Here is a 17619-nt window from a genome sequence, read left to right on the forward strand (position 1 = left end):
AGAAGCAGATCCTTGACCCAGGGGATTAGATTGGAGGATTTTGTGGGAGCAACACCGGGAGAGTAGGAGTGACAATGAGAATGAGTTCCACTGAGTCCCCCTGGGGATCTAGTTCAGAACCGCCACACAGACAGAACGTGCCCCAAGCAGGCTGCCTGGAGGTATGCACGATGCTCCCCTCAGGGCTGCAGCCGTGTGGGTGCTGAATGGAATACTGTGTTCACTAGGATTCCTATTCTCTAGGCTTGTTCCCTGAGATACGGCCTCAACCTCAGGATTCTCCTGCTGTAGTCACATGATGGGACTTCGGGGCCATGCCACTCTGCCCTGCCTCTGTGATTCTTGCTGAACCCTGTGTGTGGGTATGTTATGTTGTGTTATTTTTTTTCAATAGGGTCTCATGTAGCCCTGGCTGGCCTTGAACTTGCTATGTAGCTGAGCCCAGCCTGGATTCCTACTCCTCCCGCCTCTACCTCCCAAATACTGGGGTTACAGGCATACCATACTACTCTGTGTCTGTTTTAATTTAAGAAATATAAAAGCTCAGAAAATGATCAAGTACAATACAATAAGTACAATGAGTAATTATGTGCAATCTAAAAACGGTACAAATAAACTGTACCTTTACTACCAATTCTTCACAGGCTCAGTCCCTTCATCTTTTCCCTTTGGAAACATCTGGTTTTTCTTACCAAAGATTTTGGTGTGGAATTTTCTAAGTTATGCGTACATATAGAACTATGGATAATACGTAACATGTTCATGCCTTTAAATTCTGCTTATCACTTAGCATACTCTCAGAGCATGATCAATAAATATGAATTTAGACTCATATTTCACACTCAAAAACAAACACTGGGTGGTAGTGGCACACGCTTTTAATCCCAACACCTGGAACGCAGAGGCAGGTGGATCTCTATGAGTTCAAGGATGGCCAGGGCTACACACACAGACAGCCTGTCTCTAAAACCCAAACAAGCAGAAGAACCTCAAAATGTGTTAGATTTAAAATTGCACAATTTCTAAAGAAACCAAAAGAAAATCCTATGCAAAGACTTCTTGGATAGAACACGCAAACCATGATATTCAAAAGAACAAAGAAAGAAACAAATTGCTTTTTTAATATGTGTGTGTGTTTGTGTGTTGCATGGAGAGTCCAGAGATCAACATTAGGTACCTTCTACAATCACCTTACTTTTTAAAAGATTTATTCATTTTTATTTTACGTGTGTGGGTGTTGTGCCTGCATATATGTGGGTCTGTGTACTATATGCCTGAGGATCAGTCAAGCCTCCTAGAACTGGAGGTACAGATAGTTGTGAGCTGCCACGTGCATATCTAGAATTGAACCCAGGTCCTCTGGAGGAGCAGCTAGTGCCTTTTGTTTTGTTTTGAGACAGGATCTCTCTGTAGACCAGGCTGGCCTTGCACTCACAGAGATCCTGCCTGCTTCTTCAAGTGCTTGGCACTATAGGTATGTACCACCAGACCCAGCACAGCCATTGCTCTGAACAGCTTGGCATTTCTCCATCTTCCACCTGGGATGGGGGTCTCTCACTGACCTCAGAGTCCACTGATTAGCTTAGTCTAGATGGCCAGCAAGCCCCAGGAACGTTCTTACTTCTGCACTCCAGTTACGGGATTTACCAATAAGCTATCTCCCCAGCCCATGATAAACTGTTTTGTTATTTTTTTTATTAAAGACTTTAAAAAATATTTATTTATTTATTATGTACAATGTTCTGTCTGCATGTACACTTGCACACCACAAGAGGGCACCAGATCTCATTGTAGATGGTTGTGAGCCACCATGTGGTTGCTGGGAATTGAACTCAGGACCTCTGGAAGAGCAGTCAGTGCTCTTAACCTCTGAGCCATCTCTCCAGCCCCTTTATTAAAGACTTCTGACAAAATATCGAGAAGAGAAGATTTTGAGTGTTCTTATCACAAGAAATTATTACCTGCTTCTAATGATAGATATAGTTAATCAATACAGTGCACATCTTAGAATAGACTGTGTAAAATTATTATCTTTTGGTTAAAAAAACAACAACACTCTTTGCTCTTCAAAATAAGTCATTAAACTCCACCTCGGCAGATCAACTAAAAACTGGATCAACAATCTAAATAAAACTAGGGGAGGCAGAGACAGGAATATCTCTGGTTTACACAGTGAATTCTAGGCCACCCAGGGCTATATAAGAAACACCCTGCCTGAATAAAGAAACAAACGAACGAACGAATGAAAGAGCTGGGTGTTGGGTCTACCAATCCCAGAGCTAGGGTTGGAGACCAGCCTCAGCTGTACAGTGGGCAACAATCAAAGACACCTGGGCTACATGAAACCCTGTTTCAGTGAACAGGCGATCAGGGCTAGAGAGACCCCTGCTACCAGAGAACTGGATTAGATTTCTGCACCTGTATCAGGTGGCTCCAAGGGAATCAAAGCCTACTTCTGGCCTCCATGGGCCCATGCACACACACTCACAAAATAATACAATAAAAATTTTAAGTGATAAACAACAAAAGAGAAAGGGTGGCACAAAGGGAGAATAGCCTTAAGATTACGTTTCTGATAAGGGACCTGCACTTAGCACATCTAAAGGGCTCTCCCAACTCAGTCATAAAGGGACAAATAATCTAATTTTAAAGTGGGCAGAAGATCAAGCAGACAATTATCTAAAGATGCAGAAGGTCCAACAGGCATGAAAAAGATACTTAATTAACCATTAAGGAAAGAAATGAACAGCCACAATGAGCTATCACTTTACACCCGTAAGGATGAACACTACAAAAAAGACAATAACAAGTGCCGACAAGAATGGAGAGAAACTGGAATCCTCAGCCACTGCCAGCAGAAATGTAAAATGGTGCAGCTGCTGTGGAAAACAGCTTGGCAGCTCCTCAAAAGGCTGAGAGTACCACATGACATGGCAACTCCACTCTGGGGTCTACACTCAACCAAGAGAAATGAAAACATGTTTGAACAAAAATTGGTGTCCAGATGTTCACAAGAACATTAACTGACACAGCCAAAGAGCAGAAACAACTCAAATGTCGACTGATGAATACTTTAACTAAAATGTGCTATACCCATACAATGGAATAGTATTAGGCAATAAAAAAGGAATGAAGGACCCATTACATCTGTCTTAGGGTTCTACTGCTATGACCAGACACCATGACCACAGCAACTCTTATAAAGGACAACATTTAACTGGGGCTGGCTTACAGTTCAGAGATTCAGTTTACTATCATCATGGTAGGAAACATGGCAGCATGCAGGCAGACATGGTGCTAGTGAAGGAGCTGAAAGTTTACATCTTGATCTGCCCGCAGGTAGCAGAAGAGGGCTGTATGCCACACTGGGTGTAGCTTGAGCATAGGAGACCTCAAAGCCCAACGTCACAGCGACACACTTCCTCCAATGAGGCCACACCCACTCCAGCAAGATCACACCTCCTATACTGCCACTCCCCATGGGCCAAGCATTCAAACACCTGTGTTTGTGGGACCATTCCTATTCAAACCACCACATCTTCTTACAATTTGCTAAGTGAAGGAAGCCATTCACAGAAAAACCACACATTCTAAAAATTCCACTTATATGAAATTCCCAGAATAGGGAAATCATAGGCAAAGTACATTAGTGGTTATGAGGCAGGTGGGGGTCGGGAAGGATGGAGAATGACTGTAAATGGCTTTGAGGCTTCTTTTTGAGACTGACGAAGTTTCTAAAACTCAAGGTAATGATGATGGTACAACTTGGTGAATATAATTTTTAAAAGCCACTGATTTTTTACAGTTAAAAATAGTAACTTTACATTGGATGTGAGCCAGGAGGAAGGCAAAGATTGAAGCAAAACATCCACAAATTATATCTGAAGCAGAACAATGCCTGGAACATACAAAGAGTTCTCCTAACTCAGTAACATGACAAATCCAACGAGAAAGCGGGCGAAATCTGAGCACATATTTTCTCAAAGAAGGTGTTTGAGTAGCAAAATTATGCACATGCCAAGTCCCAAGCATACACAATGCAATACACTGCTCAGAAACAGGGACAGCTGAAAAGACCTATCAGAGGTGTGGGGAACCTGAAACCTTCTACTGCTGCTGACCCTGAGAAGTTGCCAGGATCTTGGCAGTTTCTCAGAATACTGAACACCTACGAATGTAACCCAGCAAAGTCCACTCCGAGCACACCCTGAGAGACATGAAAAGCCCATCTAAAATGCACAAATGTTCACTGCCACCAATGCAGAAATGACCCCCAAAGTCTACTAACTTGGATTAATATAATGTGACTTTTTAAAATTTTGTCAAACACTCAGTTTTATTTGTCAGTAATTACTAAACATTCCTTACTTTATCAGAGTATGAATCCTTTCTTCCCAGTTACAAGTGAATCCTGTTATGGCCAACTAATTTTTTCCTTTGTAAGATGGGTATTTCATACATGCATATAATGTGTTTTGATCTACCCTAACCCCTCCCCGCCAATTCTTCCCTCGGCTCATCTCATAGATATTCCCTCCCAGTTTCACCTGCTTGAAAACAAGACCTTCGTCAAGCGTGGGGGTGGGGCTGGACTATCTACTGGGCATAGGTAGTTTCTCAGGGGTGGTGCCCCTCAACAGAACTGGCTGTCTCCCTTCCAGTGGCCACCAAGGTTAGCTACTTGATATTTGCATATTCAAAGTGCTAGAACAGGAGTTGGAGGGATGGCTCAGTGGTTAAGAGCCCTGGCTGCAATTCCAGAGGATGAGGGTTCAAGTCCCACCATCCACATGTGGTTCACAGTCATCTATAACTCTAGTTCTTGAGGATGAACCACCTCCTCTGACCTCTTCAGGCACCAAGAGCACTTGGTACACATAGCTACATGCAGGTAGAAACAACTGAAAAAAATAAATCTAAAAAAAAAAAAAAAAAAAAAAAAAAAAAAGCATGATAGAGTTGGTAGGGGCCCACTGAACCATTGTTTGGGTAGAGTATGAGCACTCTGGTACCCAGGGCAGGTCAGACTAATGTGGCTCATGGATATGCATGAGCTTCTGTCCTGCCTGAGAAGGTCTGGTATGTCATTGGTCCAGGGATGTTAAGAGACTATTACTCTATAGTTCTAACAAAACACAACAACAACAACAAAACAAGAGTGCTGGCAATGATGCATCTCTGTGTTGAAGAGACAGTTCCCTCCCTTGACAACAGGCCTAAAGTGCCTTCTTTTCTTAGGGGCACAATTCCCTACTGCTCTCTGTGACTCCTGACCCACAATGCTTGCTGGACCCCAGGCATCAGCCTCAAGGCTGAGACCATTTGTTTCTGAGAGCTGAAGCCCCGCTCTTCTGTGTCTTCTCACATTCCATCCCTACACCACTGTGTTCAGCACTGGTTGATGCTTAGTAAGTACTTGTCAAGTGGTGATGAGGTTCATCAAGTTTCCCACTCTTCCTTCTGTAACAGAAAGTAGGAAAGTAGCTAGCACAGGCAATAATCCCCAGTGAGCAGTAAATCTATCCATTGCTGGAAAATCTTTGTGTGAAATTCTCTAATTAGCTAACTAAATGTGGTAGCCAGACCTCAGACAGCCCAAAGTGACCCGCCATTCACATCTTGGAATAATTGCCAGTTCTGGAATGTTGGCTGAACAAGTGACTTCCTTCTAATGAATCAGACAAACGGGACAGATGGCACTTTTGAAGTCAGGGTATGAGAGATGGTGACTGGGTGACCCTTGACTGTAGCCTTGTAGGAGCCTCTGCAGGGTTCCTGGCCCATGGGGGCCAGGATGAGCTATGGTTGATATTATTTCTCCTCCCCGTCCCCTTTTCTCCTTTGAGCTTTTCTGAGACAGTCTGCTATAGGACAGGCTGGAGGGATCACAGGTGTACACCACCAGACCTGGTGATGCTCTTCTAAGCCACAGAAAGGATGATGCTGTACAGCAATAAACAATCCATGCACTAAACTTACTGTATATGTATGTCTGTAATGTGCATTGGCAATTTGCCTGCATGTATGTCTGTGTGAGGGTGTCACACCCTCTAAAACTGAGGTACAGACAGTTATGAGCTGCATGTGGGTGCTGGGAATTGAACTCAGGTCCTCTGGAAGAGCAGCTAGTGTTCTTAATCACTGAGACATCTCTTCAACTCCGTGTTTTTGTTTTTTTAAATAACTATTCCCCGCACCTACCCAGACAGGGTTTTTCTGTGTAGCTGTGGCTGTCCTGGAGTTCGATCGGTAGACCATACTGGCCTCGAACCCACAGAGATCTACCTGCCTCCCAAGAGCTAGGATTAAAGGTGTGAGCCACCACTGCCCGCTGAGTTTTAAATGACTACTTTAATAGAGCATTCACAGTTGGAACTTGTTTGACAAACTAGGCAGATGGATTTGAGGGAGAGACTAGAGGCCCTAATGACAGGCTGAGGCCCCCCCCAAAAAAGGCCCATGAAGAGGAAGAGGGGCAGGAAAAGGCAACCAGAAAACATTTTCCTAATATGAGAAGACAGCAAGGGCCCTGAGTCCAGTAGCCTGCTTCAACACCCAGTCCCTGGCTCTTTGAACATGATTACCAGCTTCCTGTGACACTTCTCTGAACCCAAAGAAGGGACAAACTCCCAGCTCTTCCCAGATGAGCACAGAGGGAGGCAGAGTGGGTCAGTGACAAGAGGTTGAAAATAGAAGTTAGAAACTTGCCCTCTCTCAACCGTGCACACACACAGTCTGCCATTTTCAGGGCCAGCGTTCTCTTCTAGAAACAGGAGGATGCTAGCTGACATCTGAGGTATTTTTCAGATAAAAAAATGCTGCGAGCCATATTCTTCACCACATCACTGCAACTCCACAATGCCAAGTGGCTATTGCTTGGCTTGAGCAGAAACCCCTGTCAGAGAAAAGCATGCTCCCCTGCAGCCATCTCTGTCTCAAGGTCACTTGATGACGTGTCCTGCTTATAGGTAACCTTCCTCACACTCCAGCCAGTACCAGAGGTGCTGTGCACAGAGGTCTTGAAGAAGTGAGGCTGACAAGAAACACAAGTAACAGGCTTCCCTGCAGGGAACAGACTAGCTTTGAAAGACAGTCAGAGAAGAGGGCCTCTGATCATGTGAACACACTCTGGAGCACATGGTACACAGTGAGACAGGGCCCGTGGTGCAGAGTAATCCTCTCAGCCTGCTGAGTCTCATTCACCTACCTGGGATCAGCTAGCTACTTGCAGGCTGAGGCCAGACAGACACTAAGAACCCAGCCACAGTACTGCAGTATTGTATACTAGCACCTTGCCTCAACAGCATGGGCACGGTCAAGGCAGGTCCTCTCCGCAGGGACTGCCAGACTCTCTGTTAAGAGTAAGTAGTCTAAAATGAGCAGCACAGTGGGTGGCTGGGGGTTGCTGGGGGAAATTGAGAGTAAAATAAGCCCCCCAGCAAAAAAAGAGTTAATGGGATGACTCCAAGATTGGGGGGGGCACTGGCCTTTGGAAGATGGAAGCCTCCCCATACTGCAGAACTTTCGGGGTTCCTGACATAGCACTTATAACACAATCCATAACTAAGGCTGGCATCCAGCATGGCCAATCACTTGTCTAACCAATTAGCAAACATGATAAATGTCCCTTGACTCAGGTTCCCTGAATGCAGATGGCCCTTAGAATTCTTCTGCTGGGAATGTAGAGTTTGAGGCACATGCTGAGCTGAGCAGCAGTCCAGACTGCCAGTTCTCACTTTCAAACCAGCAAAAACATGGAAAACTCAAGAAAGTTTTTACAATGGGCTCCAGAAAAGTGTGCAGAAATTATGTTTATGTATTCAGGGGGCTTACGACCTACCTCATGTTATACATGTAAAGACTAAGACCCACAGAGGTCACCTAGTTTATAAACAGAGTGGCTAAGAGAAGCCTTAGCTCGATCATATGACCACAGTCCTGAGGTCAGAAGGAACACGAGTCAGTCAAGACTTCTCATGAGTGAAGCTAACTGTGATTTCCCTGCTTCCCTCTGGTGGGAGTGAAATCTAGAGCTTCTACCACTGAGGCACAATGCCAGCCCTACTGTGATTTTGTATAGAAGAATCAATTTCATTTCCAGCAAATAAAAAAAAATGTAGGAAAGGAGAATGCAGATTATGACTTAGTCCTTTATCTAGAACACAGATCAAACACTGGAGCCAAAACAGGTACAGAGAATGCCAGAGAAGGTGAGCTGAGGACAATGATGCCTCCCCAGAGCAAAGAGAACTCAGACAGCGGCAGACAGACTCGCCAGAGGACCAGCTGCAGAGAGAAAAGGGCACTGTCTTTGGTAAAAACTACCAGGGCACAGCTCTTGGCTGTCTTTAGGCACACAGTAGGGGCTCCATAAACAGCCCTTCTTTTTCTTCTCTTCCATATGGAACAGGTAAGATGTTTGTAATCTCCTTGGTATACATTATAGTGAAGTAACCAAGCCTAGAGAGGTCTGTGGTAAAAGTGCAATGTTGAGGGCAAGGCCTACCCCCTCCCAGTCGGGCTGTTATTATGGCAACAGGATGGAGGATACTGCAGTCTCCATTTCTCTCCCTGACTCATGGATACCTGCCAGGCAGCAGATGGCCTGTGTGGACGATTACCTTCACTTTGCCGCAGTGTATTTAAATTAAACAAACTGGCCTCTTTGCTGCTGGTTACCAGTCAGGTGTCCTGTCAGAACAACAAAAACAAAATCCAGGCAGAAAGGAGCTGTACGTCTAAAATTTAGGCAAGGCAGCTGCGGCTGTATGGAGACTGAGAAATGGATAAAGAACAGGCTCAGAACACTTCGCCTCACAGAATAGGTAAAAGGCTCTCACACACCATTCTGCGCTGGTGCTGGAGCTGGTGCTGGGAAGATGCAGCTGCACCACCAGCTGTGCAGACTAGTGGGCTGTCTCCGTTGCAGTCAGCCCTGATGCAGGATGGGAAAATAGCCACCTTACTGGACTGCTGGAAGGCAGGGCTGGGCATGGCAGCCACACCTCAGGCATAACAGGAGATCAGGGATGAGAGAGGACCAGCAGCAATAGAAAAGGCAGTGGATACATTACGCTTGGGTTGAACTCAAGCAGGGATGGGGAGCAGGAACATCCCGCCTCAGCAAGCGCCCATTTGCAAGAACAGGCTGGCATGACCTTAAAAGACAAACCTGGTCTCCAGACACCTCATACAGCACTGATGAAACTTTGATGTTCCTCTGCTCTGGGAATACGAATCTATCTATTGCATATCTGATGGAATGATAAGGCACCAACAGGGCTGCATATGGTCCCTCTGCCGAGGACTGACACCTGTGTCCCTACACCATGATATGAAACTCAGGACCCATATCTGAGCAGTCCCTCACTGCAGAGGCCTGTGGGGTCTTCAGGGATTTCCAGTGTTCTCTAAGTGGATCAACGGTGTTGGTAGTAGTGTACATTTGGCACCCAATCATCATGATTTTCTCTTTATATGAGTCATACTAAGTTACACAGAAGCTAGAACTTACTCCTGGACTCAAAGGGGTAGAAGAGAATGTATTTACTTATTTTCCTTGGTGGGAGGAAGAAAGCATATTGCATCTCTGGAACAGAGCACAATTTACTATAACTTAAAATAAACTCGAAGAACAGGAGAAAGTTGATATTTAATCTTTCAGTTGAGAAAGTTCACACACTGTAAGACTAGAATTCTCCTGCTTCTCCTGTGTGGGCTCTCCCTACGTAAGATGGTCTCTCCACCGGGTCCCCAACGTAGGATTTCAAAGCCAATTCCCAGAAAAATGATCACAAACCTCACTAAGAAAAACCTCTTATACCAAATACGCAAATCACAGTAAGAAACAAAACTAGATACGTACGTGGGAGATGGTGGTCCTAATTTGAAAGCTAGGTCGGGGAGAAGGCAGAAACTCAAACCTACCAAGGATACTTTAAAATTCAACAAGGCACGCTGAAATCCTACTTGTATGAGGGAGAACGGCACCTCTTTCAATAATACTCCACTTGGGGCTGAAGAGATGGCTCAGAGGTTAAGAGCACAGGCTGCTCTTCTAGAGGACCTTGGTGCTCAGAACCCAAGAGCCACCTGTAATTCCAGATCCAGTGGATACAACTTTCTCTCTCTGTGGGCACCTGTACACGTGTGGCACACAAAGACACACATACATGAAATCAAAGCAAAAATCACTAAGCAGCCACCGCCACCATCACCACTACCACCTGCTCTTCACATGCCTGCTACATGTAATGTGGTCATTACACCCTGGGCCTTGCCATTAGATGGACCCAGATTCCTGCTCTGCTGTTCAGCTCTGCCATTTACTAGCTGTGTGCTCTTGAGCAACTTAGTTCCTCTGTGCCTGAGAGTCTTCACCTGCAAAATGGAGATAATTGTATCTGCCTCACGGGGTTGGTGGGGATGAGTACTCTACACACCACTCTTAGCCATTATGCTATTGAGAAGTGCTGGGTGGTGATGTGGATGAAGTGACATCTCTATTTCAGCAGGCCTGAAGTAAATTGAGAGCCAGCAGGTTTCAAAGTCACCAAAGAAACTAGTGACCAACTAGATTTCTGTATACCCTTCTTGGTGCATAGCACTTTTCTCACTGGAGTCAATGACAAAAGAGCCAAGAATTATGACATTAGATGCTTATAAAAAGGGTTATGCACTTGTTCAGACAGAAGTGAGATTTTTACAGTCAAGGCCTCGTCAGTCAGAAGGGCTGTCCACTCACATATGACTCACTACCCACTTTAACTTCCGTGGTGAGGTTATTGAGGGGGCACAGTGATGGTTGGAGAAGATAAGCTTCTTCTTCTTCTTCTTCTTTTTTTTTTTTTTTTTTTAAAGAGGTATCTGTATCTGGGGGCTGGAGAGATGGCTCAGCAGTTAAGAGCACTAGCTGCTCTTCTAGAGGACCTAAGTTCAAGCCTTAGCACCCACATGGAGGTTCACAACTCTCTGTAACTCCAGTTCCAGGGAATCTGACACTCTCACACAGACATACAAGCAGGCAAAAAACCAATGCACATTTAAAAAAAAAGTTAAAAAAATTTTTTAATGTTTTTAAAAGAGGTATCTGTAGGAGCTGGAGGTGCAGCTTGGCAGTGGCAGCACAGTGCTTTCCTAGCATGTGAGGTTCCAGGTTAGAACTCCAGTACCACAGAGCAACACAGGAGTCTACTCTAATATGCTACAGAAAATCTTTGCAGAGTTAACTCCTCCCCCACCTGTCCTTCTGTCAACGCCAAGAGTCTCCTTGTTTTAGTGACTATCTCCTTGAAGTTCTCTGGGCTTTCGAGAGAATCCTCAATCTTTCTCTGCCACCCTCTCTCTCCACTGCTGTTTCCAACACTGATTCTGTGCTGAAGACTTCCAAATCTATCTTGTTGGGCCAGCTTCCCCACTGCAGCTTTAGCTGCACATCTCTAGGTATCTAGAAGGTCTTTGTACATGACTGCTTGATTAGTAATATAACTGAAAATATGGCAACCAAGATCACACCCAACCCAAAACAATCTGTTCACACTTGTTCTGTTGGTAGAGACCTTCATTTTCTCAGATTTTGGGGTTCCAAACCTAGAATCCATAGATCATTCTGCCTTTTCTTTGGCTGTTTGATGGATATTAGGTAGCATTCCGGAGAGAGCGTGTCCTAGAATCCAATGCTCTTTCTGTAGAGGGGGAGGGGAGTTTTCTAGTCTAGTGTGTGTAGAGTTTCCTGGAGACCATGGGAGACAGTTTTCATATCATATATACATTACAGTCAGCAGAGGAAAATGCACAAATACAGGACAGGTTGGAAATAAGACAGTAGAAACTGTCTTAGCTTGTCTTCCATGGGGTGATGAAAACACAGATATGCCCCTCAGAACCAAGAATTATTTCTCCTTTCTAATCACTCTGACTGAAAACTCCTTGCTGATGTTCGAGGAGCCCTGTGAGAGTATATTTATATTTTCTCCTTTTATAAAATGAAACCAAAACCAGAACAAGGAACTGCTGGGGCCCTGAAGTGAGCACAGATGCAAGACTGATGAACAAGCACACTGGGGGACTTCCACAGACATCTACAGGACACTAGGTCCAGAGGTCAGTCTGTGTGCGCAGAGACTGGACTCGGGGTAAAGGGTAGGAGATTGTCTTGAAGTACCAAACATCAATTCACCAAAAGCTACACTTTCGCAGACTTAGGAGAACTGGAGTGTATTTAAGGCAGGACGGTGATGGCCTGGCTTACAGTTCTGTATTTAAGGCATTGTGTCAACCAAAAAGTTACTCTCCTACTAACCGGAAAATTACTTTCATGCTATCAGAGAATGGAATTTGTGTTGATTTATTTTATCCTCTAACAGACTAAGCTCATTGCCTTTAATACACGTAGCAGAGAACTACTGAGCCAGTGACTAAACAGCAACAATTGCTGTGTTGGAAGTAGATCCAGGCTTCTGCTATGGTGTGAGGAACACGGGGGTGGGGGTGGGGTAGAAGGAGAAGCATAGAAATCCTTCAGAGAAAGCTGGACTCCTGGTCACGGGCAGCTTATTTCATTGGCTTTATGAGATCCAGAAGTGAAACTACCTTGTATATTGAGTCACTGGGGGGGGGGTGGGGGGTGGGGGATGTATAGGTGAGATGTCTCCAAAGGGAACGGAACATCTGAAATCCTCCCAGATAGGAGTGATGCAGACTGTAGCAGCTCTGGGGCCAAGTGTCCTGGTGAATGTATTTACTGCCAACACTGGCCACCATCACTGTGGCTACCTTTGCCTTGTAACTCGCAGATACATACCACCACCACCACCACCCTTGGATTGTTGGCACTGGTGTTTTCACTCAGCAATAATTACATTACTTTCAAATGATACGACTGACTACAGATATACTGCAAGTTATAGACTATGTCAAATGGTGATTTTATTCTATATAATATTTTTAGACAGAACTAATACAAGTAAATCATATCCATGTATGAATTTGGAACTCCTCTATTTTTAGAAGCACTGAAATTTATCTATCTATCTATCTATCTATCTGTCTGTCTGTCTGTCTGTCTGTCTGTCTGTCTGTCTGTCTGTCTGTCTGTTTATCTTCCTACCTACAGAAAGAGTAACTCTATATTATCCTGGGTGTCATAGAGATTTATCTGCCTCTGTCTCCTGAGTGCTGGGATTAAAGGTGTATGTCATCACACAGGGCTGAAATTTGTCTTTCTGATTCCTTGTTGTAAAGAGGATTTCTGAGTCACAACTTAGTCTCCTGAATGGATCTGCCTATTACTTGATAATAGTTGGAAGAGAATTGCTGCTACAGGCATGTGAACTGGTTATGCTCCTCACAATTAATGCAGTGATTAACTCATGCGGTCTTCTGGTTAATGGTGGTTTTCCCTCAGCAAATATTTATTGAGTAGCTGCTGTGCAGCAGGCTGGGTCAGAAACTGGACAGTGAAGAGAGCTTGTGAGGTCCTTTAATTTCCTTTAATTACAGTCTCGAGATGGTTCTGGGCATGATTAACCCTAGATCGACCAGTCTAGCCTAATGAGCGTCTTAAACTACAGAGTACACCATCGGGTAAGCCTGCGTTTCTGCCTTGAATTACAATCTTTGTACTGAGGGAAAACAGACAGAAACATTGCTAGGTAAGGTTACTCCACACACTGAGAAAGTGAATGAAGCTGGAGGCTGAAGGCAGGGCTGTAGCCTCATTGTGCTTATCGATCTATTCATTTATTTTCAGTGCTTGGGATGGAACCTAAGGCCTCCTATATGTTAAGGATGGAGATACCTCTGCCCCACCCAGCATCAAAAACTTTAAACTATCAGCACTACTATCCACTACTCTCAAGTTCTTATAAAGTCAAAACAACTATAATACTGTGACATAGCAAGTATGTATTTGGTCTTCTGTCCTAGGTTCAGCCACAAGAGCTTCTAAAAGTCTTTAGGATCACCAGAAAGATAAGAGTGTATGTATGCCAAGGCAGTGCTCAGGGTGGGAACTGTCTGCCAGAAAGCCCCCAGCATGATTAAGTATTGGAACTTGCTGCCCTCTCCAGATTTCTGAGGAATGAGGACAGAGATGCTGTTAATTCCCAACGGCCAGTGACCGATCACTCGAGCCTGTGAAGCAGAACCTAACCATCCTGAACACATCTACATGCCAGTGTCACCAATGCTGGGAAAGAACCCCCGCACCAGGGACCTTCCAGACCCTGCAGTAAGTACCTCTTTATCTATCTGCTCATTTGTATCTTTTAGAACAGCCTTAATGTTAAATTGGGAACAACCAAGAAGGGATTCTCTTAGCTGTGCAAGCCATTACTGCAGATGATCAAAACTGAGGAACAGGAAATCATTTTTAGTTAAATCAGAAGTGCAGGCAGCTGGAGACCCAGTACTTACAGCTGGTATCTCCAGTCAGGGTCAGTCTTGTGAGATGAGCCCTGGACCTGGGGGTCTGGGGCTAAGCCTAGTTAGTAAGTGTCATAAACCACACCACCAGCTGGTGTCTGTAGTGAAATAGAAACTGTTTGATGCAAAACATAGTTACATATTTGGTGTCTGAAGTGTTCTGTGAGTAGGATCTTAATAGTAGTTAGTAATAAACCTTCACAGGGGCTGGAGAGATAGCTTCGTAGTTAAGAGCATTTGCTGCTCTTCCAGAGGACCCACACTGGATGGCTCAAAACTAACCTATAACTCCATCTTCATGAATCTGACATCTTCTGGCCTCTCTGACCCCCAACACCCAAAGTAATTCTTCATTTAAAAGTTTTGCCATCACACTCAACAATGAAATGGGCTCCAGAAGGTTTGGCTCTAAGATTTACAATCTTCTTGAAATCTTTTCATCTTACAAAAAAAAAAAAAAAAAAAAAAAAAAAAGACTGGATTATGTAATGTCTTTCAAGCCAACATGGAGCCTTAGAACTGACCTTAGGTGAATCCAGTGTGATTTCCTGTGGGAACAGCAGGATTTTTTTTTTTTTTTCCATCTAGATGGACACACTTTTATCAGACTGTAAGGACCAGGGGTACGTGTTTGTGCGGTTAGACATGGAAAATTTCTTTTTCAATCTCAGGAGATAGTGATCTCACACAGAATGAAGGGTCACTGGTCAAGTATGTTGTGCTTGAATCATGTCTGCTCAAGGCTAGCTCTGTTTACTTAAAATTTTTGAGTCAGCATCTCATATAGCCCAGGCTGCCCTTGAACTTGTTATTTAACTTAGGATGACCTCGAACTCTTGATCTTTCTGCCTCTACCTCCCAGGTGGTAAGATCACAGTCATGTTCTCCATGCACAGCAAGGACAGAATTAAATTAACCTCACAGTGCTGAACATCCCTATTTTATAGACTACTATTTTACGTTATTTCATCGCGTGTGAAGAAAACGCAACGTTCACCAAAGCTCTGCTGCCATCTGCCCTCTCCTCAGGCAGGGAAGGACATGGTAGTGAGGGAGGCCTCTGGAAGGGAACTCCCAGGAAGTGCTGTCAGCTCCACAGGGAGCTTCTGGGTACGGGGATGAGGAGGAGGGGTGTACTGGTGGTCAGCCCGACTGATGGCAATGGCACTTGTGTCGGCAGCTGGCCACATTGAATGAAGGGAAGAGGCTGTCAGAGATGTGGGGAGGAGGGACAGGAAAGACTAAGGTCCCTTGCTTTTCCCTTCAACCCAGTCACTCACTCTCCTTCTGCGAGGAGGAGTCACTATTGTCTTCTCTCTGACTTCTAAACAAGCTGGAGCCACATTTCCCTACCCTCTTCAAGTCAAGTGTGGCCATGTACCTTGCTTTGATCAATGAAGGGAATAAAAGTGATTAAGCTGCCATTTCCTGGTAAAAAATGTTTAAAATCTGGGTTTGGTTTTCCATCCTCCTCCTTTGCTGAAGTAAATGGACCTATTGATAGAGACATGCTATCTGATTAAAGAGACAGACAAAAACTTTGCATGAATCCGGGGAACAGGCCAAACAAACCAAGCAAACTTATTACACTGGCGTCCATGGGATTGTGGGGTACTTATCCAGGCTTTCTTCTCTCACTGACAGTCTCTCATCATTCTTGCCTCTGCCACTCACTACCAATGTTCTCCTAGCTGGAAACACTCATATTACATCTAACACAGCAATAAATCCACACTTCTGAAGAAGATGTGTAAACATTTCTTATTTTGTTTTACACATCTAGATGCTTTGCTGCATGTATGTGTACCATACCATGTGCATGCAGTACCCTTGGCAGCCAGAAGAGGGTACTGGATTCCCTGGGACTGGAGTTAAAGACAGTTATGAGCCACAATGTTGAGTACCAGGCATTGAACCTGAGTCCTCTGGAAGAATAGTTAGTGTTCTTAACTGCAGCCATTTCTCTAGCCCCCCAAAATGGGTAATTTTAAAATTAAACATCTTATATTCCTTTTTAAAATTAGCATTTTGTATTTCTCTTTTGAATTTGGTTTAACATAGACAGGCCCTTAAGTTATCAACAAACAAACAAACAAAAACAAACATCAACTGTCCCCAAAGACCATTAATTAATTAATTAATAACCATACTGTTCAGAACACCCTACATCAGCCAGGCATGGTGGCACATGCCTGTACTCCCAGCACTCTGGGAGGCAGAGGCAGGCAGATCTCTGTGAGTTCCAGGTCAGCCTGTGAGTCCAGGACAGCCAGAGCTACACAGAGAAACCCTGTCTCAAAAACAAACAAACTCAGGTGACAAACACCCTGAGTCACCTGCTTTCTGAGCTCCCAAAGGCTCAGAGCAGGAAGACCACTAAGTTAGTCAAGAAGGCAGCTGGAGCCAAGGCCTATTGGAGACCACAGGATATCTACAGTCATCCAAAGAGCTCTTCACTTCCATGCATATTCATTCATAACATATTATTTGGACCTGAGGTCACTCCTACCACCCGGAAAGCTGTTTTAGGCAATTAAGGTCACTCCAGACACAAAACCAGAAGAAAATAAAAGAACATGAAAATGCAATGGTAGCCTGGCTAATCATGCATAATTAAATAAGCAGAAATTAAACAAGCTTGGGTTTAAAGTCAGAACATGCTCCCCTAGGTAAACAGGGCCCAGCCTTAGGCCACTGCACACCATCATGGAGGGAAACTTCTGAGGGTTTTACCCATAACCATCTCCTCCGAGATCATGTGATACAAGGAGGGAAGGGGAAGGTACGGAACAGAGGAGCATGCAAAAAAAAAAAAAAAAAAAAAAAAAAAATTAAAAACAGAGAGAAAGAGAGATGCTGGGGAGAATTCTGAAGTCCACTTACTGCCTGTTTTTGCTCTTCCTCCTAGAGGTGTTGAAGATGAAAAAAGGCAGAAGAGAAAAAGAAAGACATTAATGCCTGTCACAAACACTGTAAAGAAATGACAGGAGAACTGGGTAAACTTGGCCAAGCAAAGGTCTGGAAGCAATGGCCAGATTCACCAGAAGAGTACCAGGGGGTTACAGTAAATGACAGTCCTCAGTCCCAAAACTGGTTAATGAGTACAATGGTGACTTCCAAAGAACCTTAGAAACCATTTAGTTCAATTTCTTCCTCCTCCTCCTCCTCCTCCTCCTCCTCCTCCTCCTCCTCCTC

The 17619-nt window shown here is 44.4% G+C and overlaps 1 protein-coding gene across 7 annotated transcripts in view; it reads right to left on the reverse strand.

The window, feature by feature from the left end:
• The window catches only part of Dtnb (dystrobrevin beta), a 182391-nt gene that overhangs the window by 9853 nt on the left and 154919 nt on the right, over positions 1 to 17619 (reverse strand). For 5 of the 7 annotated variants that reach the window (XR_008722334.1, XR_008722335.1, XR_008722332.1 and 2 more), the window contains one exon: positions 17308 to 17328. The exons of the other annotated variants lie outside the window; for them this stretch is intronic. Coding sequence is in view for 2 of the 5 variants with exons in the window: in XM_055626281.1 (XP_055482256.1) it covers positions 17308 to 17328 (21 nt within the window). In the remaining 3 variants the exon portion in view is untranslated. The remainder of the gene's footprint in view (positions 1 to 17307; positions 17329 to 17619) is intronic. 7 annotated transcript variants of the gene reach the window in all.

This window comes from Psammomys obesus, unplaced genomic scaffold, assembly GCF_907164565.1.
Source record: "Psammomys obesus unplaced genomic scaffold, mPsaObe1.curated_primary_1811, whole genome shotgun sequence".
Classification (NCBI taxonomy): domain Eukaryota; kingdom Metazoa; phylum Chordata; class Mammalia; order Rodentia; family Muridae; genus Psammomys; species Psammomys obesus.